The 25,422-nt window shown below is 36.6% G+C and overlaps 1 protein-coding gene across 1 annotated transcript in view; it reads left to right on the forward strand.

The window, feature by feature from the left end:
• The window catches only part of LOC120420924 (tyrosine-protein kinase Drl), a 167,858-nt gene that overhangs the window by 81,028 nt on the left and 61,408 nt on the right, over positions 1 to 25,422 (forward strand). Inside the window, exons 5-6 of the mRNA XM_039584053.2 lie at positions 3,560 to 3,708; positions 12,711 to 12,874. Coding sequence (XP_039439987.1) covers positions 3,560 to 3,708; positions 12,711 to 12,874 — 313 coding nt within the window. The remainder of the gene's footprint in view (positions 1 to 3,559; positions 3,709 to 12,710; positions 12,875 to 25,422) is intronic.

Consider the following 25,422-nt stretch of genomic DNA (forward strand, 5'->3'; position numbering starts at 1 on the left):
GTATCTCGTCAGCATGTGGGTAAAACAAATTAGCTTGGTTCTAGAAAGTTGTGCGAAATTGACTTAAACTCATTGTAGAAAACAGAGAAAAAAATTAAAAGATGTTTAGATTGAGCTACACACATTTTTTCTAAAAAGTGCTGCAAAAAACCTACAAGAGATCTTTTTTCTTTATTTTAATATGTATAGAATACACTAAAAATGTATCAAAAAAAAAATTATACATGAATTGTTTGATAAACTTATCAACTAGGAAGCCCTTATGCATTTAACGTTAAATTTATTGTCATACTATTTTTACAATCAATTATTTAAAAAAATGCGTTTAGAGTGACTTGATCCCTGCATTTTTACAGTCACTGGAATCAGCCTCAAGATTAATTAATTGGGCTGGGTTTTCGTACATAGTTTCCTTTAGTAAAGTTGTACATAACTTACTGCAGTTTGAACAATTTTTCAAAAGTTTTGTTAACAAAAATTACCAGCTTTTATAAACATGCTCAATTTTGGTCTAAAAAAGAATATATTAAGTTTTTAAACATTTTAAATACTAAATTTGTTATATTTTGAACACAAACGTATAGGTTTTACATGAAATTGATGTTACTTATAGAAAATTAAAAGTTTGGATGAATAAGAAACATTTTGCTTAAGGTTTCTTCAAAATGTTGAAAAGGGGATCAAGTTACCTCTAACGTTTTGAAAATGCCGGTTTAAATATTTTTTAAAAAAGCTTGGCATGATGCGAAGAGTTCATCTGGTGAAATACCCTTATCAACCAAACATAGTTGAATGTTTAAGCTTTCAACTCATGCAAAAAGTTCATAGTTTTATGAGCAATTGACAGAGTTATGTGCGATACAAAAAAAGGGGATCAAGTCTCTCCACTCTCCCCTAAATATGATGATTTTTGTTAAAATATTGAGCATGAGCATGAGCATGAGAGACCCCCCATGGTTGCCCCTCCGTTGCTGAACAAAACCGTAATATCCTTTCAGCACTACTCTTATGATCAGTAGTGCTGACCATGTCCGCCATGTCAGTTTGTAGATCTCGAATTTAAGGGACGGGAATGTTAGTTAGCGCAGGTTGCTACTAGGGCAGCTGGTTTACCCTGTACTTACAACCCACAAGCGCCAGGAACCTGAAAGCAAGGGTCCTGATTTTTGGTTCAATGAACAGAAACCACTCACTCAAAGTCTATTCTAACCCGCTAGCAATCATGAGCGAATGAGACTCGCAAGCAGCCAGCGAGTGGTCCGAAATGTTCACTCAGTGAACAAATACATCGTGAAAATTTTTGTCTATCCGTCGCTCGACGACACTCATACACTCATACACTAAAATGCTCAGTGAAGAGCCATTCTCACACAATGCGAGCGCGGCAGTCTTTTTGTCTTCACGCCCTCAGTTTGCCATCAATTTGATTTTTTCTTGGTGGATGTTTCTTTGAATGGTGTCTATAATGTTATGAAATCAAAATATGAGTATTGAGTATTGAGTATAACGCAGCGCATCAGAAAAAAAATGTTCAGAGTGATCGGTGACGTTCGGCCTGCCTGAGCCGTTCGGAGACTAAGCCGATCAGAGAGAGAAGGAGAGTAGAAGAGAGAGTGTTCGGGAGTGAATGGTGTGAAAGTGACAAACGGTAGGAATTCATCAGAGCGAATCGCGTCGCCTGCTATTTGTGCTCACGAATTGAGTGGTTGATTTTGAGCAATCAGGACCCTTGCCTGAAAGTTTGTTAGTAGGATCGGGTGTGTGGTTAGGATTCACCATAGTGTTTGTTGAAAGGTAATATATATTATGCTCAAAGCAAACAATCGGATGCTGCGGATGAGACATTTCCGGTTTATCGGTTGTAAAATTGTAAATTGAATGGATCAATCTTAGACAGCCGGCTGTGGAAAGATAGAACCGAAATCATTTGTAATTAAAGAATGAAGGATTAAACCGTGTAACTTTTAACTTGAGATGATTTTACGAGTTTTAACTGATTGATGTTTAGTGAGGTACCACCAGACAACCAGAGCCATCCGTACCTTCACACATTATTTGAAAAATCAATGTACAATCTACCCGACGTCGTGCCTTCTGATCAACGATGATATAGGAAGGGCTTTTAAAATCAAATGACCCTCGAAACACGAACAATCCTGCAAGGCATGCTTGATGTTTTTTGATAAATATTGTGTTTTAAGAACATGCTCTGTAGCGCCTATTTTCTCAAAAAAATATTTTTTTTTTGTGTGATATTTTTGTCAATGATGAGCAATTCTCAAGGTTTTCTAAAATCAACTTTTCATTGTTGTTTTTGCATTGAATGAAACTTAAGAAACGACGAATCAGCTATTCATCAAAATTATTTTTTTCCAAACTTGTCTCCTTACCAGGGATTCCACATGGTTTTTGAAAATGTCTGTGTATGTCTGTGCATTTGTCTGAAATTCTAATATATTAATTCATAGTCATAGAAATCCATCAGAAATTGCATTTATAAGCATTTGAAGACTAACGAAATAAGTTCCGGTTGATATTTTTACAAAATAATAAGATCATGAAGTTTTTAAAAGTCTGTGCACCTCAAAAATTGTCTGACACAAGCTAAAATATCTGTGAAACACAGGCAAATCTGTGCATCTGGCATCTATGCTCCTTACTAATTGGGGGGGGGGCTGGTCTTTGGCAATGTTGAAGGTTTTAAAGATAACAATTCAGAAATATTTGGGCACACGAAATTTTTTTTTTAATTTTACTTTTTGTCTTCTGTACTCGATTCGAACAAATTTTATTACTTTTTTTTAATTTGAAATTTTTCATTTGACCAAAAGTGGGAATTTTTAAACTACAATGCATGTCAGTCCAATTGTTCTGGACTTAGTAATAAGGTTCTGAAACAATGGGGATTTTTTGAATGTTTTGAATAAAAATTCACTAATAATTGTCCAAATTATCAAGATGTATAAAAATTGAATATTCATTTTTAAAACTAAACGTTCTTAGGTGAAGTATTCCGATTCAGAATTCAAACCAAATTAGTTTAAAAAATTCGATAAATATTTTTGTATTTTTTATTTGTGTGTTTATCTTTTCTTCTAAAGTTTCAACAATATTTTAATTTTTTTGAATTTTTAAGTTTTTTTACAATTGCAGTTTTTACATTTAATAAATTGATGCCTCCTATAGAATTCTTACTGTACGGTTTTTTTTACTACTACAGACCTCGTAACCATAAAGAGAGAAACCAGTAGGGTCTTCATTTTCCGAACAAGTCAACAACCCTCTGGTCATCTCAATTCCGGCACAGACTAGACAGAGATCAACTAGCTCTTTCCTTCTCCTCCAGCCTCAAGTGTGTCACTAACTAAACCAAACTGACCGAAAAACTTTCGAATAAAGCCATTCCAGCATAATTTTAAACCAAACACACTTGACCAAGAGTGAGCCAAACCAACAGAGTTAACACTTTAAAATAAACTTTTATCCTCTTCTCGTTTTTTTTTTCTCTCTCTCCAATCTGCACCATCTGGAACGCCACCCACTTGAACCCACCGAGCAGCACCAGCTTCACCACCGCTGCGTATGGCAGCCATCAGAATGTTTTCATCCGTCTGGATCCCCTGGGGCGGCCTCCGAGTGCCAACAGTGGCTCGTACGCCACCATTGCCAGCCTCAACAAATATCCCATCAGCGAGTCGAAAAAATCATGTAAGTATGAGGCAGTGAGTCGAGCCCACACACGCGTGGTGGTACACGTGGGTGTGGTAGGCAGGAAAAGTTTTGTGGCTTTTGCACCGGTCATGAGCAGAACATACTCACAACATCACACACACACACACCTGACAAGCAAGGAAGGGGGGGAAGGAAATCAGCAGGATCATCACACGTGTTTGCTAGAATTACTGCAGGTTAGAAGGTAGAACGAGGAATGACTAACAGCAAGAGCAAGATATCGTTTTCTGGAAGGCGTATGACACTCTGGTTTTGAAGGCTTGCTCAAGTTGGGATAGGTTATAAACAACGAATTATTATGATGTGGATGCTGTGGTGCAAACAGCTGGATATAAACATGATACAGAACATTTTTAAATCAAGGCTATCATTTGAAAAAAGGCGCACAATTTTTATTATTTATTTCGAAAGGTTCAAGAAATTTCACAAACTAATAATCTTTCGACATTGGCATAGCTCGGGCCAAATCGGACACAAATTTCTTTTCTTCTTCACTTCCTTCATTGTGATGTCCAAGAATATATCCGACGGGCTGTAAGTAAACTATTATATAGAATGAGTGCTTTCTATCGACCGGATCACAAATAATAGGTTAGGGTTTCGGCTTTTTTTCGAGTTACACGAAAAAGTACCGCGTGAACAAACCCGGGTTCCACTGTCCAAATTGACCGTTGGTTTTATCCAGATTACCCGGATGAATACCAATCTGAAACAACAAACGACACTAACGACAGTTAACACTTTGATTAAAACTACATTGGGCGAGAGACAAACCTTTTTAATTCCCTGAAAAAGACTCCATAGAGGGTTGAAACGTTGGATACGAGAAAATAAGCGTTGTTTCGAATTTTCTCGCTAAGACCGAAAAGCCGAAAACCTAACCTATTATATTGAAATAAATTGTGATCAAATCAGCTATCAACAAACCTGCTTTTTTAGGCGCATCGTTCTCTTCTAGATCTGTCCATCTGTCCATCCACCAACGGGGCGTCACAGCCTCTGTAGCAAGCCGGGTCGTCTTAATCCGCTCTCTATTTTGCGCCTCATGCCGTCGGTAGGGAATAACGAATCGCTTTTCGCATTGAAGGTCAAGCTGGCCTTTATGGTCATCCCGTGAATTGTCAGCATGAAAGCTTTTTCTTTCTTCGAGAAAGACTGAACTTTCTGCTGTTAGCGATCAAGCTGAGCCTTGTTTATTCCATAGTACAAGCTTGACGTCACTGTTGTAATGCTGTATGGACCTCTTTGAAGAAAGACACCGCACATTGGACTCTTGGACGGTTCCATACAAATATGTTGCAAATTTTCTTGTGTGCTTGGAGTATCGCTGAGGCTTCCTTGATACGTTTTCTCAGGACTTTGTCTAACTTTTTGCCCTTTTTGCGCCAACTTTGAGTCTGACGATTTCTGGATATTGAGCCGCTTGATTTGTTTACGAAGATGCGGCCACCGTTCCTTCAGCGACCGGCTATTTACTGGCGATCGGGTTCTACATTCGGCCTCCTCCAGCGACCGACTACTTTCAGTTAGTCCCACCTGGGGCCATCACCATTTAGCAACGTCTTGCACTCACCGGATTCTACATGCGGTTACTGAACCCCCGAGGAAATCCCATCGGGCATGGATGTCAACATCCATAACATTTTCTTTCAAAAACTCAAGTTCAAGGTGAATGATTGTATTTTATACTTTTGATCAAAACCGTTTGAACAAACACAACAACACTCCGAATTCAAACATGGAAACTGGTTATAAACGTCAACGTACCTACCCAAGGGCGCCTCTAGTGGCAAATCCGACAAGTATAAGTCATGCTTTAGGATTTTCAAAAAAGTTTATTTTGTTGGGAAACCGTTATTGTACGGTCAGTGTTGGACTAAACGACCGTCGATATAGGCGGCGGGCCAGATGCGGGATTACCAGCCCGGGAGCATGTTGACAGCTCCCATACAATTTGAGCGTACCCCGTTTTGTGGGCCCAGTGGGCCTAAGATGGCAGCCTTCGATATTATCTAGCCAAACTTTTGAAAATGGTGAATAGTTTAAATAAATATAGTTTTTGCCTTGTTTTGGTATAAAACGAAAAAATAAGCATTCTGGAATCATTTTTTTAAACTTGGTTAGAGATACGCCACGTTAAAATATTATTCTAGAACAGTTGAAGTGAGCGTGCCCCCAAAGCCGTCACGAAAAAAAAAGTTTCCTTTGCAAATTTTGAGTTGCGTATTTAATGGGCGGACTCCGACGAGGCCCACTTGCCATCTGTCGGTGAATACGCGCAACTCACGGAAACTGTCATCTTAGTGTCCGGTTGGGGATTACCGGGGGGATGGCAACCCTATTCCGACCAAAGCAAACTGACAACAATCGACATTAGCACGGTTGTCAAATGAGAGCCCACAACAAAAGCAAATGGTAGCCCATAACAAATCATTGTTTGGGTTTTTGATTTTCAAATTTCCCGCAATTCAAACGATAAATACCTGAAAAAACACGTGAATTGTGTTGCTGATGCCAAATTCTATCATATCTTGGGGATTCCATCCCAATATTGGCTGAAAATTCATATCGAAAAAAGTGATTTTTCTGTTTACCTTTTTTTTCCTTTTTTTCTTTTGGTCGATCAAACAGTGCGCCCGTACACTGTGAATCGGCATTACACATTTTTCAGTTTGGTTTTACACATTTGCATGGGACTTTTGAGTTTAACCAGGATAACACATTTCGTGTTACCAAAGTATTATGAATAATACTGATTCTGAGTGTTTGTTATCTGAACTTCCAAGATGGCGGCTTCTTCGCTACCCCCTGGGGATTACAAATGAAGAAACCTCTCCCTCCTCACTTCGTCTCACCCTCCAGCTGCAGCCTTGTTAATAAACAAATGAAGCACCTGGTCGCATGATGGCGGCATTGAGGCAGAACTAGGGATGATCATGTGTGTGTGTGTGTGTGCAACCAACCAAACGGGACCACGCGGTCGCTTCTTACAAATTGAGTTGTTTCCATGTATTTTCAGATCTTAAATTCTATACATGCAAATAACTCGCATAGGCATTTGGAAGGTGTTAGCTCTGCCGAGCTTCGGTGACCCATTTCTACGCTGGCTAGCCGAGCGCGAGGTCCCTCAGCTTTTATCGACAAGCCCCGCCCTGAAGAACGTTTGCACCAATCGGGTTCAAACGTTATTTAGAACTTCCGAACCCTTGTCAAATGGACAAGAACCCAGCGCGTATATAGTTGATAGTAACAGTATTCCTAATTCCAGTCATAGTTTACCAAGTCGCGATGGCCTAATGGTTAGCATTTTTGCTTACCAATCCAAAGGACGGGGGATCGAACCCCGACTCGAGCGACTTTGATTTTTCGTTCATGTTCAGAGTTTCAAGATTTCTACTTCCTATAATTTCTCGTTGGGAGCAGATGAGAATCGAACCCAGGACCATTCGCTTACTAAGCGAACACCGTAACCAGTCAGCCACGGCCGCTCCCTAGGCAGAACTAGGGATGATCATATAATAAAAATTAAAACTTTTTTCGAGAAAAATATAATGTTACCAACATGATACAAATTTGGCTGGAATGAATTTTCAATGTTGAGGAAGACAGCTAAATCCACAATATATTTTTTTGGGACAAGTTGATGACCTCTACTTTTATGTGAGAAGGAGACCATCAAACTGCCAAGGGAACCAAGAGAATGACTGAATTCGCGTTACGGACAGCTTTATACCGGACGGTGCTGGGTGGCGTTATTCATCAAATTCTGGTCTGAAGAGCATTACTAGAATTTGGCCAACTACGTGGAGCTGAAAGTCTGATTTTTTGGATCCGTCAGGATCGCCGCCTGTGGCAGTAATTTGGATGTGTGCTTCCTCCGGCATAGAACGGCTGTTCAAGATCATGTTGTTCAAACCCGGTGAGGAATTTCCTTTTTGCATCTTATTTAATTTCAAGCGTAGAAGGAGTGGCCGTGGCTGAATGGTTACGGTGTTCGCTTTATAAGCGAATGGTCCTGGGTTCAATTCCCATCTGCTCCCAACGAGAAAGTTAAAGAAATATAAATTCGTGAAACTCCTGAACATGAACGAAAAATCAAAGTTGCTCGAGGCGGGGTTCGATTCCCCGTCCAGGTTGATAAACAAAAAGGCTAACCACTAGTCCATCGTGGCTTGATGAGCTATGACTGGAATTAGGAATACTGTTACTGCTAACTACATACGCGCTGGGTATTTGTCCATTTGACAAAGGTTCGGAAGTTCTAAATAACGTTTGAATCTGATTGATGCAAACGTTCTTCAGGGCGGGGCTTGTCGATAAAGCTGAGGTACCTCGCGCTCGGCTAGCCAGCGTAGAAATGGGTCACCGAAGCTCGGCAGAGCTAACACCTTTCAAATGCCTATGCGAGTTATTTGCATGTATAGAATGTCAAATTCTAAAATACATGGAAACAACTCAATTTGTAAGAAGCGGCCGCGTGGTTCCGTTTGATTGGTTGCACACACACACACACACAAGTTGATGACCTCTACTTTTATGTCTGTGATATTTGGTTGTAATGATTTTTTTTACATTCATGACCTGTAAACAGATTTGAAAAACTAACTTAAGAGCGAGTTTTTCACCGATGTGAAACAGGTCGTATCGAGGTGCTCCGATTTGGATGAAACTTTCAGGGTTTGTTTGTCTATACATGAGATGAATTCATGCCAAATATGAGCCCTCTACGACAATGGAAAGTGGGGTAAAACGGGCATTAAAGTTTGAGGTCCAAAAAAACATGAAAAATCTTAAAATTGCTCGCATTTCCGTAAAACTTCATCAATTCCAACTCTCTTAGATGCATTCGAATGGTCTTTTGAAGCCCTTCAAAATGTGCTATAGACATCCAGGATTGGTTTGACTTTTTCTCATAGCTTTTGCAAATTAACTGTTAAAAATGGATTTTTTTAAAACCTTAATAACTTTTTGCAACAGCCTCCAACACCCATACTCCTGTAGGTCAAAAGTTAGGGAATTTCATGAACTATAAGCCTACGGTATTAACTTTTTGGCCAATCGCAGTTTTTCTCATAGTTTTACGATTTTTATATAACAAACATTTTACAACGTTGCTTTTTGCCCCGTAGGCTTCCATAGCGGCACTTTTTGGTCTTAATTTTGACATATTCGGAATCCTCAGAATATTCTACATTAGATTGAGGTGTTGGAATTTGAATTTGATTAAGAAAATAATTAAATAAAACATTTATGAAAAAAAGTTAGATTTTTCATACCCTGTGTTCAATATGTCAAATGCTGTATCAAGTAGGCGAATACCTGTTTTACCCATAATCCGACAAAATGCTAAATACCACTTTCCATTGTCGTAGAGGGCTCATATTTGGCATGAGTTTATCTCATGTATAGACAAACAAACCCTGAAAGTTTCATCCAAATCGGAGCACCTCGATACGACCTCAAGAACAAACCGAGCAGAATTTACAAATACTGCCTCTTAATCCACCTATATGGTTGGTGCCTTCCTCACTCTTTACAATCAGTTGGTGAGATTATGGGTCACACACATCTGAACACAAATGTCATCAATTTTTTTAGATCCGGAATAAAAAAGTACTCAAATATCACTGAAGTGGTCATAACTTTAGACAGGGTTGCCAGATATTCAATGTTGTGGATTCGTTGGAAAGGTATCTCGATTACCTAACCATCGATGGGTCGGATAATGGGTCCGGAGTCCGGACATACTTTATATACATTTATAAGTGAGATCCGGCTTCAAAAATATACATGAATATCACTTAAGTGGTAATAACTTAAGTCAAGGTTGCCAGATTATCAATGTTTTGGGTAGTTTTCCCAAAGTTTAACGATTTTTTAACTGTTTACTTAGTGGCGAATGCACAAACTGTGTAAAGTCTCTATAATAAAAATAAACAGAAACAACTGTTTACTGTTTACAACGTTAACTTTTGCCCTTTAGCCCGTGAAGACGGCACTTTTTGGTCTCAAGTTTAACATATTCGGAATCCTCGGGAAAATCCACGTCATTATTAAGTATTCGAGTCGTAAATTTGATTTCAAAAACTAATTGAATAAAACATTAAAAAAAAAGTCAGATTTGGTTTACCCTGTGATCTATACGGCAAATGCAGTATCAAGTAGGCGAATATCTGTTCTACCCCTAATCCGACAAAATTTTAAAAATTACTTTAATTCATTCCAAATGGTATTTTTTTTTTTTCAAATAAATGAACAACTTTTTAACCTCAAACTAACGTGAAATTTCCCGAGGAATTCAAATAAATAAAAAATTTGTCGAAAAAGTGCCGTCTTTTTGGGCTACAGGGCAAAAGTTAACGTTGTAAATAGTTTGTTATAGAAAAATCGTAAAACTATGAGAAAAACTGCGATTGGCCAAAAAGTTAATTCCGTTGGCTTATAGTCCATGAAATAACCTATCTTTTGACCTACAAATGGGTGTTGGATGCTGTTGCAAAAAGATATTAAGGTTTTAAATAAATCAATTTTTAACAGTAATTTACAAAAGCTATGAGAAAAAGTCAAATAAATCTAAGATGTATAAAGCACATTTTGAAGTGCTTTAAAATACCTTTCGAATGCATCTAAGAGAGTTGGAATTGATCAAGTTTTACGCAAATTGGAGCAATTTTATGATTTTTCATGATTTTTGGGCCTCAAACTTCAATGCCCGTTTTACCTTACTTCTCATTGTCGTAGAGGGCTCATCCCTAGTAACATTTTTAAACTTACAGGTTTTATCATGGTTCTGAAAACCCTCATACGGCCTAAATAGGCTTTTATGGCCTACTTAAAACCTAAAATGTTACTAGGGATATTTGGTATGAGTTTATCTCATGTATAGACAAACAAATGCTGAAAGTTTCATCCAAATCGGAGCACCTCGATACGACCTCTAGAACAAACCGAGCAAAATCTATAAATGCTGCTTCTTAAAACAAATCGATAAAAATCCTTCTTAAAAACAGATTCCCATTTTGCATGACCAGTCTAAAAATGATGAAAAATGCTTCTTTTTGCATTAAGCCCTATAGAACAATGGTTCATCTAAAAACGCAAAAAATAAATAAAACGTTACTAAATCCACCTTTAGCTGGTTGTTGCCTTCCTCTCATTTATAGAGTGATTCCAACCCCCCTAAAGTGTCCACATGGTTTATGGATCTCCCCTAACGTGTTCGCAGCACCTAAGAAGTCCTAATAAAAATAAGTGATGAGTAAAAAAAACAGACTACCTGCAGACTTTTTGTCAAGATTACACAGACACCGTCTTTGAGGAAAATTGCATCCCTCTACACGGCTTTTTCGTGGCGATCAGACTAGAGATCCTAAATAGGGAGACTGGTCGAAGCGAATTTGACGTACCCAAACAGACACGAGTTTGACGTATCCAAACGAGCATTTGCCTTTACGCCCAGCAAAACTTGGCAGTGTTGGCAAGCTCAAAACATACGTTGCCAGATTGATTTAGCCAGCTTAGAGCAGTCTCCCTATTTAGGGTCTCTAGATCAGACCAGACCATTTTATGGTTATGTAAATTCAGACCATTTTTTAATTTGCTTGTAATTTTTGATAGGTAAGTCAGATTTTGAAAAGCCTTAATCCACAAGAAAGGTCAATTCAGAACCTTTTTTAAAATATATGACAGGTTTTCATGCAAAAACCACCCTTTTTTTTGCAAGTTGTGAAGTTTATATGCAGCAGTTTTTTAAGCATAACTTTTGTACTTTACTTTACTAAATCTTATAAATTTCAATAGGGACTTATGGAACCCCAAGACAAATCGAATAAGGCCAATATGGTCAAAATCGGCTCAGCCAGTGACGAGATATTCCAGTGACATTGATTCGGTACACATGTCTACATACACCCAAATACACAGACATTTGCTCAGCTGGTGATTCTGAGTCGATATGTATGAATGACGGTAGGTCTAGGAGGTCTTCATTTTGCAAGTGATTTTAAAGCCTTTCCTCAGTAAGGTGAGGAAGGCAAAAAAAGTTGATTTGTGAAAACGAAATTACTCTTTGAAATTAGCATATAATCCATCAGTACCAAGTGTGCATTAAATTTCCTAAACACTTCATTTTGAAGGATATTTATTTTTTTCATTTTCTGCCCTTTTCATAGCCTGCAACGATGTGTTCTATCCTTCCCCCAGGCAGACTTCAGATTTACACGCACGTAAACAAAATTTGCCCATCCGTGAAATATAATAAACTCCCTGGCCCAACACCACCCCTTTTATGAGTGTATTATCCCCACAGGCCAAACTAGAGAGTTGAAGATAGGAAAGGGAAGTGAGGAGGGTCCATCCGGGAGTAGATTCCACCTGTTCAACCAAATCAGTGCAAAGGGTTAGACACATTTTTCACTTGCAACAGACTAAACTGTGTCGGTGAAAAAGTTGTGAAAAACCATTAACATTGTTTTTCGGAAATGTCAGTTTAGTTAGTCAATATACGTAAACAAATGATTTAATTTTAAATAATTCAATATTTTTAATTTTGTTTTGATGTTAGTGTATTTGTAAACTCTTTATCCGGATTATCATGAGGGCAGATATTTTCACTCTTCATCATCTCTCACCATCAACAAAAAAATCAAAGCACCCCCCAAATCCACTAACAAGAAAAAGGATAATCATCGTGTTTTTCATCAAAATGTTTTTTTTTATTATTATTCGGACTGGGGTAATTTTTAAGTTTTTTGTCAAATGAAAAATACAATATTTTATTAAGAAGTTTTAAAACTGTAAAAAATAATTCCTAAAATATGGTTCAATAAAAGTGGATTAATGTCAAGTCCAAAAAAGGCACATTTACCCTTTAATCTCAACTGGACGCCTCTGTTTATCACCCTTGCGGCATTCCGTATTTTTTTTCTGCGTTTTTTTTTTTCTGTTGATGCTAAACATTTTGTGCTCTCCTTTCGCAGGGTTCCGCAGCACCCCGTCACCGTCGCCGTACGCAACGGCCCTGCTCCCGTTGAACCATGGCCACAGCAACGGCGGGCTGGCCACGACGGAGTCCGTGTACGCCAAGCCGGAATCGGTCTGTCCATCCCGGGTGTCCTATTACGCCTCGTCGCAACTCACGCAGGTATGTGTTCCATTAGGGAGGGGGGAGAAATTTGCGTTATTTTCCGTCAGTTTCCCCCACGTGGTGTGGTGGTCAGAAGTTACGAGGTGGGTTTTATGAAGTTACCCCAAGGGAGCTGTTTTTTTTTGGTGATGTAAGGTTGGGTAACAACTGATGGAAATGCACTCAATTTGCTTGAATTGTTTTGTACATATTTGTTTTTTTTTTCTAATTCAAAATTTCTTGTTCACATAAAGTATAACTGTAATTCTGGAATTGGAGCAAAAAATTATAATTCAAAAATAGTGTTCAATAAACGGACGGATTATGCATTTCTAGCACAGAAAAAGTCAAAGTTCAAAGCTCTCAGTGCGAATTAAAACTCTTCACGAATATTGCATTCCCTAACTATTTGCCCAATCAAAATATCTGAGCAAACAAAAATTCTTCTGCATAGCAACATTCCAAAATTTCAAACACTAACCTGGTAATTTGCCAAAAGTCACATCGCACAAACGCATCGCAATGCTGCCAGCTTAGTCTCAACCCATTTTGCAAAGGGGGCACCATTTAATTCGTTTAATTTCAAGCTTGAATTTATTTTTCCCGCTGCTTTCTCACCTGTCTGACCACGACACGGAGGCCAGAAATACCCAACTCCTACCAAACCTCCTCAATATGAATCTGAGCTGCAGAAAGCCAAGAGAAAGGCATCCTTCCACCCACCCCTACCCAACCTGACACCTTTTGGGTCTTTTGTTTTTCGGTAAACTCTCGTCGGGAAGGAGCTTTGCATTCGCTGTGAATGGATACAACTTGACTCTGGGACGGTTGGACGGGCAGGGAGAGAGAGCATGGTGGTAACTTGCGTTGATTTTTTGCTAATTATTTTCTGGAAATGTAGCGATACGATAAAGATTTTTTCACATTTTGAAAAGCTATTGAAAAAGTAGTTTAAAATTTTAGTGTTTGAATGAAATTAATAACATTTCAACCAAAATTCTAATTTTCTTTTACTTTTTAAGAATAAAGATATTCCAAACACATCCACCCATTTGTTTAAATCAAACTTTGAAAAAAATCTTCAGGACAAAGATCTTTGTTGTACAAAGTTGAGTCTGCGCTGAAATTTTGTTGGTCGGTGTAAATTATGTTCATTAAATGATTCATTAAAAACAAAAAAAAAGTATAAAATCAATAAACTCTTTCCGTATCAATAGTTTCTCGAAGAATGTAAACAAACATAGTTGGTAATTTAAATAAGCATACATTGGATAGAATTGACAAGAAATAAATTTCACATTTTTGAAAATATTTTCAAAAAAAAATTCTTTGTTGAGATTGAAATTTACGGTCAATAAGAATACTGTGGCAGTGCGTGGCCGAATGGTTACGCTGTCCGCTTTGTAAGCGGATGATTCTGGATTCAATTCCCATCTGCTGCAACCTTCCATCGGATGAGGAAGTAAAATGTCGGTCCCGGCCTTGGTTCTTAGGTCGTTTAGTCATTCCAGGTGTAGGAGTCGTCTCCATGCCATAAATACAAACAACACACCAAACTAAGCCTACTCCGGTGGAATCGTTGGCGGCGGTTGGACTCGCAATCCAGAGGTCGTCAGTTCAAACACTGGGGTGGAAGGTTCCTTGGAGTAGAAAGAGGTTCTGGTGCTCTCCCAATTCAAGCCTTCGGACTCCTAGGTTCGAACAGAAACTCGCAATAGAGACCACAAAAGACCCGGGGGTCGTTAATGTGGATGGTTAGATTTTTTTTGAAGAATACTGTTTTAAGATTGTGATAAATTCTTTATTTAATTTAGGTGTTTTCAATAATTCAATTCACTAAATCTCCCAAGTGCGCTCTTTATTTAGGGGGGGGGGGAGGGGCGTACACCGGGGGAGAGCGCAATTTGGGGGAGCGTTATTTCGGGGCAGCTTTTTTACTGTACTATATTTACATATAAATGAAATATTTATATAAGGGGTCATCCACAAAATACGGGTAAGGATCCATCCACAAATCTGGGTATCCAACTCCCGGAAGTCATGCCCTAGATATCTACCTGATCAACAGGGGTCTATATGGGTGAACTAACCATCGGTAAAGCTTCAGGTAGCTTCAGCGAACAACGATGGATACCCTTCGCCATGTTGGATTAATATGGGTCCTCCAGGAACTCCCGGAAGTTATGACCTAATGATCTACCTGATCAAAGGGGGTCTATATGGATATATTAACCATCGGTATAGCTTTAGGAAGCTTCAGTGAACCACGATGGATACCCTTTACCATGTTGGATTGTTATGGGTCCTCCAGGAACTCCCGGGAGATATGGCTTGATGATCTACCTGATCAACGGGGGTCTATATTGGTATATTGACCAATGTTATAGCTTCCGGTAACTTCATTAAACCACGATGGAGGCTTCCTGAAGCTATACCGATGGTTAATACACCCATATAGACCCCCGATGACCAGGCAATGACTTCCGGGAGTTCTTGGTTACCTAGATTTGTGGATGGACCCTTATCAGTCTTTTGTGGATGACTCCTTATACAAATGTTTCATTTATATGTTAAAAAGTATATCAAAAAAGAAAACCCAATTTTACGCCAATACTTCACAATAACGCTCCCTCGATAGGCGCCAATAAGAGCGTTATTTGGGGGAAGCGTTATTTCGGGGTTTGAGCGCAATTAGGGGGGCGCAAAACGGGGGAGGCGCAATCGGGGGAGGCGCAATCGGGGGAAGCGTGTTTAGGGGATTTAATGTAGCTTATTTTTCATAAAATAAAAAAAAATAATTAAAAAATGTTATCAAAAAGAAGCCGTTATATCAAACACATAATTCTAGTGAAACACAACAGAGATAATTATTATGACAGAAAACACACATTAGTAAATTGAATGTATGACAAAAGGTCGAAAGGACAAAAGGTCGAATGTGAAAAAATGAAACAAATAATTATAATTATACACTTCTTAAAAAATTCTCTTAAAAAATATTTTCTCACTGACAAATCTGATGTTTTTCTGTGAGTTAATCCATGGTATATCCATGAATTTGGTAATAGTATTAAAAAAAACATTCTCCGAGTCCCCTAAAATAATGGAAAAATTCAAATTTGGCACGGAACTGGTTTAGGTTCAGCACATCCCCTTTCAAATGCGCTCAAGAGAGCTTAAATCCAAAATGTGGGCTCTGAGAAACCCCCTACCACAAAATTGAACACTTTTTTACCACACACGGCCGTCACGCGTGCTTTACGGTAAATTGATCCCCAAAATTAATAATATTGGGGATGGACCTATTCTGTCAGTGTCAATCGATCGGGCGTCACAAATCGATCGTCCATAATTTTTTGCAGATTTTTCGAATGAATATTTCTCGAGAAATGATTGGATTACGAAGCTTGATTTTGAGTCGGAGCCAAAAGCAAACTCTGTACCTTTCTTTAGTAAGAAAGGCAAAAACAGATTTACTTCCAGACCATTTTCTGCGAAGATTTCCATTCTTTCAAACATGAACAGTTAATTCAATTAAAGTCGAAATTTTTTTAAAACGAATTGCTCATAATTGATAGAATGGAAAACGCAGAAAAACATTACGACAGTCAAGAACAGGTTGTTCAATTTAAATAAACTTGCAAAATATGTTAGAAGTTGACCTTTTTTGTTTGAAGAACAGCTCAATATTGAAAGAATGCAAAACTCACAAAAAATTTAACAGTCATGAAAAGGTTGTTTTAAAAAATAAAATTAAAAATTTAAAAACATTTAAGAAGTAGAACTTTTTTTGGAAGAACTGTTCATGTTTCAAAGAATGGAAATTTTCTCAAAAATGTTTTGGAAGTATTTTTTTTAAATATATTTATTAGGTAAGTGCTTGGATAAATCAAGCATAAACTCACAGAAAAAATCAGCTTTGTTTGCGAGAAAATATTTGTTTCATGAGTTTTTTTTATAAGTTTATAATTATAATTTTTTTCACATTCGATCTTTTGTCCTTTCGACCTTTTGTCCACATTCAACCATATGTCTTTCGACCTTTTTCGCACATCCTAGTAAATCACAAGTTTCGGTATTAATATCATTTTTTAATTTTTTTTTAAATAATGAAAATTCAACTCAAAAATAGTTACTAAAATTTTTCTTTAAATTGTTGATCAACTATCCGTGCTTTATCAAAATTTTTAAATTATCATTACAAACCAGAATTGCAAAAATATGTTTTTCAACTTTAAAGACACAATAATCAATATATATTTTCTATAATAAAAATGTTGATGGCTCTGTGCTCTCTTGAACTATGCTTGCTGTTATCCAAATCTTGTTAGCATAAGAGAGCACAGAGGCATCGATATGTGTTTTATACGGATTATATAATTTTTTTCAGAAGTTATTAAAACAATTAAGTTATTTCAATTATTCTCTTACAATTATTTGAAAATTTTATATCACACTTGGTTATTTATGCATTTCCTATAAGTAATAAAATTTAAGTACCGTAAACTGGGGTCAATCGGGACACATGGGGCGAATTGGGACAGCAGTTTTAACAATGTTGGAGCACAATATTTTGATTTTTCTGGTTGGTTTCGATTAGAACAGACTCAGGCCAACAAAATGTGTACATCCATTTCCAAATTTAAAAGCTGTAAGTGCTCTAAAACTGCTGTCCCTATTCAGACTGTAGTCCCGATTCACCCCAGATTACGGTAACAAGCAATGGTTTCAATATTTCATTGAAAAAAAGTGTTCTTAAATGCATTTTATACTAGTCATGTTGTTTTGCAATCATTGGCTTTAAAAATATCTAAGAATTGACAAACATTAAAATCCTTTTCGCTGTGTTGCGAAATGTATGACGGATACCTATTTGCAATTAAAACCAAAATATTGTTGAATGATGATGATGATTTTCATAGATTCCTTTTAACGATCTTTCGTTTTTTATGATGATTCTTCCATCGCTGCACCGAACTCTAAATTTTTTTTAGAAAAAAATAAGTTTTATTATTTTCGATGCTGTTTGATGAAATAGAGAGGCCGTTTTAAATATTTTACTAAGTTTATGTCGTCCCTTTAGAGTGCAGATTTTTTTGTTGAAACCATGGTTCGTTATTTCAAAATTGTGGATTTAAAAAAAAAATGTTCTCATTATTTTTGCTTTAAAAAGGTGAAAGAAATGGACTTTAGACTATTTTTTATATCGAAGTTCGTCTCAAGGCGGATTTTAAAATTAGTGCTTTAAGTTTCTTAATGTTTTTTAAATTGTTTTAATTTCATTTTTTTTTCAATTATAAATTCATGTCAGCTAAAAACATCAAAATTCTCTTTAAGTCCACTTTCCAAAACTTCATGAGAACTAAAAAAAATTGAAATTCACCTCCTTAGTCACCATGTCACTCTTAGTACTTTCCTTCTCTGGACCACATTTTCCCACCCAGCGATTCCCGTTGACGGTTGAAAACTGATGCTGCTGACCCGAGCTCTAACAGCATCACCAGTCAGCAGCAGCCAAAGATGGGATTCTATTTCTCACCTTTTCTGCATTTTCACCGGCTTTCCAACAAACACCCAATGCCAACGACGTGTCCCTTTTCATTCGCAGCTTAATGGGTGGAGGCATGCCACCTTCAGTAACCTTTTCAACCCTCAGTTCGGTTTAACCCTTAAGGGGTCAACATTTTGAGGAAATTTTCAAAATTTAGATTTATCCGTTTTTACAAGAAAGATGAAAATTGCTTGTAACAAAAACATCCTAAATAAATTAACATAATAAATGTTGAGGGTTAACGCCATTCAAGCAACGCAAACCGACTTTGCAGCTTGAGTTTGGGCTTGAAATCTAAAGCTAACACGTTGCCCCCAAAGGCTCCTTCTCCAGAGCAGAGACTTGGTTTGTTTTTGAGGGGAAAAGCAAGAGTTTCCCCATCAGGCTGAGAGTTGAAACAAACGAAAAAAAAAAACTCCTAAATGAAAAGCCGCTTTTCTTCCTGCCGGGGCTGTTTTCACTGTTAATGACATCGGGCTCCGGAATGAAAAGAGACTTTAATTTGATACTGAAATAGTGGGAGCAAGCGTTCTGAAAAGGAAAGCCTTTCTCCCTGACCCTGCCCTGGAAGTGCAGGCAGGAGTAATTCCGAGAGAGGAGGTTATGTTGTTGCTGCTGGCTGGTGACGAGTTGATACTGCTGGCGCGCGCACACACAATACACATTGTGTCATGAAAATGCTTTATATTTTAGGTGTGATTCTGTTGGTGTGGTGGGTGGGAAAGGGGGATGGTGGGTGGTGGAAGTGGTGCAAACAATGACACGTGTTCTCTGGGTGGATGTGGGAAGGGCTATTGTTTTGGAAAAAGGGATTATAATGAAATTTAATGAATGATGAATTTTGCGAATGATTTTTTTTTGAAAATGTTGGAAAGCATGTAAAAATTGTGCAAAATTAAGAAAAGTACAGGGTTAAAAGATGCAAAACTCAAAAACTAAATCTTGTGATCAACATTTCGATGCCCCTGTGCTCTCTTGTACTATCTAGATAGGAATCCCAGCTAATCCAGAAAACATACGATGAATATATTTTGAAGTCTGAACGCCGTTTAAATATTTATAAATTTATTTTGTTTGTTTATGTAATTATAAACATTTAAAGAACATGTAACTAAATTCATCAGACCAGAAAAACATTGAATGACGTATGACACGTTAAATGTAAAAATTTGAATACCTACAAAATTGTATTTTTTTTTGCAAAAATACAATTTTCTTTTCAAATAAAAAAAAAAAAAAGAAAAAAAACTTTCGCGGTTTCCATCCAAAGAACTGCTCTACTAATGTTCATTTTGTAACATCATAAGATAAATACTGGAATAGTTTGCTTTGTTGTGGTAATTAAAACTCTTCTTATAAAGTAAAAATATATATTTTGATCAAGGAGTTTGAAAATTTACATATTTTTTTCATTACTTCTGAAAATTGTGTAGCTATGAATCCCTTCGCAGAACAGGTATAATGCTCTGGAATCAGTTTTTCTAAAATTTGGCATTTTCATAACCGAGTTATCCTACGTTCACATCCCCTTTAAATATGCATTTTTTTTAATATTTTCTTTTTTCTAAATATTTTGTTTTTACATTATAGCTTTTGCACCCAACGATGCCAGATTGTTTTATGACTGATCTATATTTTCTTAAAATTAAATATGTATTTTATCTTTAGCATGTCGAATTTGGAGCCATAGAAGACATTTTTAAATTTTGAACAGTAGATTGAGGCTTATTAATCACATTAAAGCATAATTAAACCAATAAATTGTTGAAATTTTGAAATGTAATCATTTAAAAAAAACTGTATATGCAGATTTTTGTGATTTTTGGGACCGAAAAATCTGTAAAATACAGATTTATCTGTATATCTGGCATGGCTGTTTTCACCATCAATATTAGGCCAAAATTGGAGCCTAACATTTCAAAAGGGCACATAACTTTTGTAAACAATAGTGTATCCCTTTCACTCAAATGACAGTTTACATAAGGTGTGAAAGGGACACACTCTTGGTTACAAAAGTTATGTGCCCTAATGAAATGGCAAGCACGAATTTAAGTTTTTGGCTTCCCCATTGGAAATTTTTGTCGAAAATTATATTTTTTAAATATTTTGTGTATTTTGTGAGACTGGAATTTAAGGCTATAATCGAATGAAAAATCATGCAAAAATAAAAAAAATAAAGTGTTTTGGAATCGGAGACTATCCATTGTAATTAAAGTTACATGAAAATTTTCACTGAAATACGTATTTTTCCTGTATTTTGAAAATGCAATTTTTTACTCTTAAAAACCTTCAAATATTTGTAATTGCAATATGGGTATCAAATAAACGTGTTTTTGTCATACATTTCGAATGTCATACAATTTTTGAAAATGCTGAAAATTTTCACAAAATTACGTATTTTCGAAAAAAATAATCAAAATTTCAGTTTTTTTTGCAATATTTGTATCAAATGATTAAGGTTTATAAATACATTTCGAATTTAATAACATTTTTTTAAATACTTAACATTTCATGAAACTACGTATATTCGAAAAATACTTAAAATATCAGTTTTTTTTTGCAATATGGGTATCAAATGATTGGGAGTATTTCATACATTTGGAATGCAATAACAAATTTTTTTGAAAATACACTAAAATTTTACAAATTTACGCATTTTCAAAAAAACAGTCCATACATCAAATGGGAAACAAATGATCGGAATTTTTCGAATGTAATAAATTTTGAAACTTTGAAATTTTGAGTGATTTTTAGAAAAAAACGTAGTTTTGCGCAGAATTTGAGTATTTTCAAGAAATTAGCATTAGCATTAGCATTTGGAGGACGCCCCACCACCGGAAGGCTCCACAACGCTTATCCCACTGTTTGGTCTGGTTGTGTTAGACCCTCATCCGGAACAATAATCCAACACGGGAGATACCATGTCTTCATCTTTTGATGAGTGTGTAATACAGCCCAGGGCATAAGGGGGTCCACGCCGGGTCCAAGCTATCCTCGGGGAAATGAAGGAATGTTAGTAAACACCTATCTAAAGTGCGCAGGGACCCCTACGTCACCTTAGTGGTATAGATGTTTGTAGGGAGGTTTTGGACAATTTGAGTATTTTCAAGAAATGCGCTCAAAATTTCAGTTTTTCAGAATATGGATATCAAACGATCGGAATTTGTTCATACATTTCGAATGTAATAACAACTTTTTTTGAAATACTCAACATTTTCAAAAATTACGTATTTTCGAAAAAACAGTCAAAACTTCAAATGGGTAACAAATGACCGGAAATTTTCGAATGAAATAAATTTTGAAACTTTGAATTTTTGAGTATTTTTTAGAAAAAACGTAGTTTTGAGAACAATTTGAGTATTTTCAAAAAATGTATTACAGTGTTTGAAATGACTGAAAAAATATTGATTGTTTGATATACATATTGTAAAAACCTGAATATTTGATTTTTTTTTTGAAATTACGTATTTTTTCGAGAAACATTGCATCTTCAAAATACAGGAAAAAAACTTATTTTTGTGAAAATTTTCATGTAATTATAAGTGCAATCGATAGCTGACATCATCCATTTTTCATTCGATTATAGCCAATGTCTTCCATATAGCCAAAATCCCATAAGCTCTGTGCTTAAGTTAAGCTCTGGGCCGTGCTTAACCGAGGAAGCTGAACGAATCAAAACCAGGGCATAACTGTATTTGAGTTTTAGTGTGAAAAAAAACGATTTTTTTTTATAATTTCGAAAATCATTCATTCATACATTACACGAGGTTTCATGCTTGTTTCTCAGATGCTAGGATAATGGTTTGTTTCATAATTTTAAACGCTGAATACGATTTAGAGTCCATTTACATAGAAACAATGATGATTTGAATATACGCCTGGTTGTTATATTATTTGTGGGTGCAGGCTTTAATTTAATTGCTTACAAATTTTGTAGTATCTCAATTTTCAATGCGAGTTTATTGATATTTTTCATGGAATCCTTTGAGGATTTTGTAATGTTCTGATCAATTGTAATCGATTGGAAATCCCAAATTAAGTGAAGCATTTAACTAGCTTTATAAAAAAGTTAATTTAACATAATTTAAAGTTTCCATACGACTTGTTTAAAAAACATTTATAACTAGCTATTTTTCCACAAAATTATAACAACCTTTAATTTCAACCCGGCTGAAACAAAGCGAAAATATGATTTTTCGATTTATGTTTTCAATTTATCTTAAAATACAATTTTTTGAAACATCCTAACACGGCTCACAGTGGGTGAAACGGAACCCAAAACCGGACTTAATTGAACGCGTCTGGTTCCGTGGTATGAAAACTAGTGCCTCTTATGCAAAAAAAAATCCGGGAAATCGATAGGTGATGGTTTCATCCACAGCACACAACGGCAAATGGTTCATTTTGCCCAATTCCCCATTTTTAAACTTGTTCAAGAAATTTGACAAAATATTGAAAGCGACGCAAAATTTATATCTTTGAACGAAGTCCCAACGTTAACATAATTTTTATTTCTATCAACATAAATGTGTCAAACTATCAAGTGCAAACAGTCATTCCTATGTCAAATTGTCTGATCTTTACGATAAAAATATTTCAGATTTTTAAAATCTTATCTAACATTTGAAAACGGCCAAAAAGGCTTTTATTGTGGAATTGGAGTTAAATTTACCCTGGACGATTTTTGCGGTGCAAGTGGTTATTTTTACTAGATTTCTGGGACATTTTCACATAGGTTAAGTGCATTTTGGATGGCAACATAAAGCCTCCGCTCTTAATATAGAGAGACTTTCAAGAAAAAAAAATTGGAAATGGGGAATTGGAGCAAAATGGATTTTTGATTTTTAAATGAAAAAAAAAAACTATCCATCTGGATTTTTGCAGATTAGACAAAAAATCATAAGTAAAAAATAAAAAAGAAAGTCTTACGGTTTGTCAAAATAGAGTTTATTGAAATGGCAAAGGTTTCAAAATCTTTTAAAAACAATTCTGATTAACTCATCACGTAAATGGCTGCAAATTATTCAAACCCACGTCTTTGCTCGAATGCTAAAAATTGAAAGGGGTCGTATCGTACCTACGTCACGAGATATCCAAAAATAACCTTGGATTCGTAATCATCGCCAAAAATAACTGTTTAGGACAAAGTTTCACCAAAAATTTGCAGAGGGGTCCGGACTAAGAATGACCACCAAATTTACTTTTAAAACTAACTTAATCCACCTATGTGGTTGATGCCTTCCTCACTTTTTACCAACAATTGGTAATATGAGTGGTTTGGGCACATATTTCAGCTATTTTTTTTAGGCCCAGAAAAATAAGAACACAGATATAACTTAAGTTGTCATAACTCGAGACAGGGTTGCCAGATCTTCAATTATGTGGACTCGTTGGAAAGGTCTCTTGATTATCTAACCAACGATGGGTCGGATGATGGTTCCGGACATCGTTTACATGCATTTAAGTGAGATCCGGCTTCAAAAAAGTACATAAATATCACTTAAGTGGTCATAACTCGAGGCAGGGTTGCCAGATCTTCAATTATGTGGACTCATTGGAAAAGTCTCTTGATTACCTAACCAATGATGGGTCGGATGATGGATTCAGACATCGTTTACATGCATTTAAGTGAGATCCGGCTTCAAAAAAGTACATAAATATCACTTAAGTGGTCATAACTCGAGACAGGGTTGCCAGATCTTCGATGTTGTGGACTTGTTGGAAAGGTCTCTTGATTACTTAACCAACGATGGGTCGGATGATGGATCCGGACATCGTTTACATACATTTAAGTGAGATCCGACTTCAAAAAAGTACATAAATATCACTTAAGTGGTTATAACACGAGACAGGGTTGCCAGATTTTCAATTATGTGGACTCGTTGGAAAGGACTCTTGATTACTTAACCAACAATGTGTCGGATAATGGTTCCGGACATCGTTTACATACATTTAAGTGAGATCCGGCTTCAAAAAGTACATAAATATCACTTAAGTGGTCATAACTCGAGGCAGGGTTGCCAAATCTTCAACGTTGTGGACTCGTTGGAAAGGTCTCTTGATTACCTAACAAATGATGGGTCGGATCATTGATCCGGACATCGTATACATGCATTAAAGTGAGATCCGGCTTCAAAAAAGTACATAAATATCACTTAAGTGGTTATAACTCGAGACAGGGTTGCCAGATCTTCAATGTTGTGGACGCGTTGGAAAGGTCTCTTGATTACCTAACCAACAATGTGTCGGATAATGGTTCCGGACGTCGTTTACATACATTTAAGTGAGATCCGGCTTCAAAAAAGTACATAAATATCACTTAAGTAGTCATAACTCGAGGCAGGGTTGCCAGATCTTCAATTTTGTAGACTCGTTGGAAAGGTCTCTAGATTACCTAACCAACGATGGGTCGGATGATGGATCCGAACATCGTTTACATGCATTTAAGTGAGATCCGGCTTCAAAAAGTACATAAATATCACTTAAGTGGTCATAACTCGAGACAGGGTAGCCAGATCTTCAATTATGTGGACTCGTTGGAAAGGTCTCTTGATTACCTAACCAATGATGGGTCGGATGATGGATCCGGACATCATTTACATGCAGTTAAATGAGATCCGGCTTCAAAAAAGTACATAAATATCACTTAAGTGGTCATAACTCGAGACAGGGTTGCCAGATCCTCGATGTTTTGGACTCGTTGGAAAGGTCTCTAGATTACCTATCCAACGAGGGGTCGGATGATGGTTCCGGACATCGTTTACATACATTTAAGTGAGATCCGGCTTCAAAAAAGTACATAAATATCACTTAAGTGGTCATAACTCGAGACAGGGTTGCCAGATCTTCAATGTTGTAGACTCGTTGGAAAGGTCTTTTGATTACCTAACCAACGATGGGTTGGATGATGGATCCGGACATCGTTTACATGCATATAATTGAGATCCGGATATATGTGAAAACACATTTTTATACATAACTTTTGAACTACTTATCGAAACTTCAAACAATTCAA

This window comes from Culex pipiens, chromosome 3, assembly GCF_016801865.2.
Source record: "Culex pipiens pallens isolate TS chromosome 3, TS_CPP_V2, whole genome shotgun sequence".
NCBI lineage: Eukaryota > Metazoa > Arthropoda > Insecta > Diptera > Culicidae > Culex > Culex pipiens.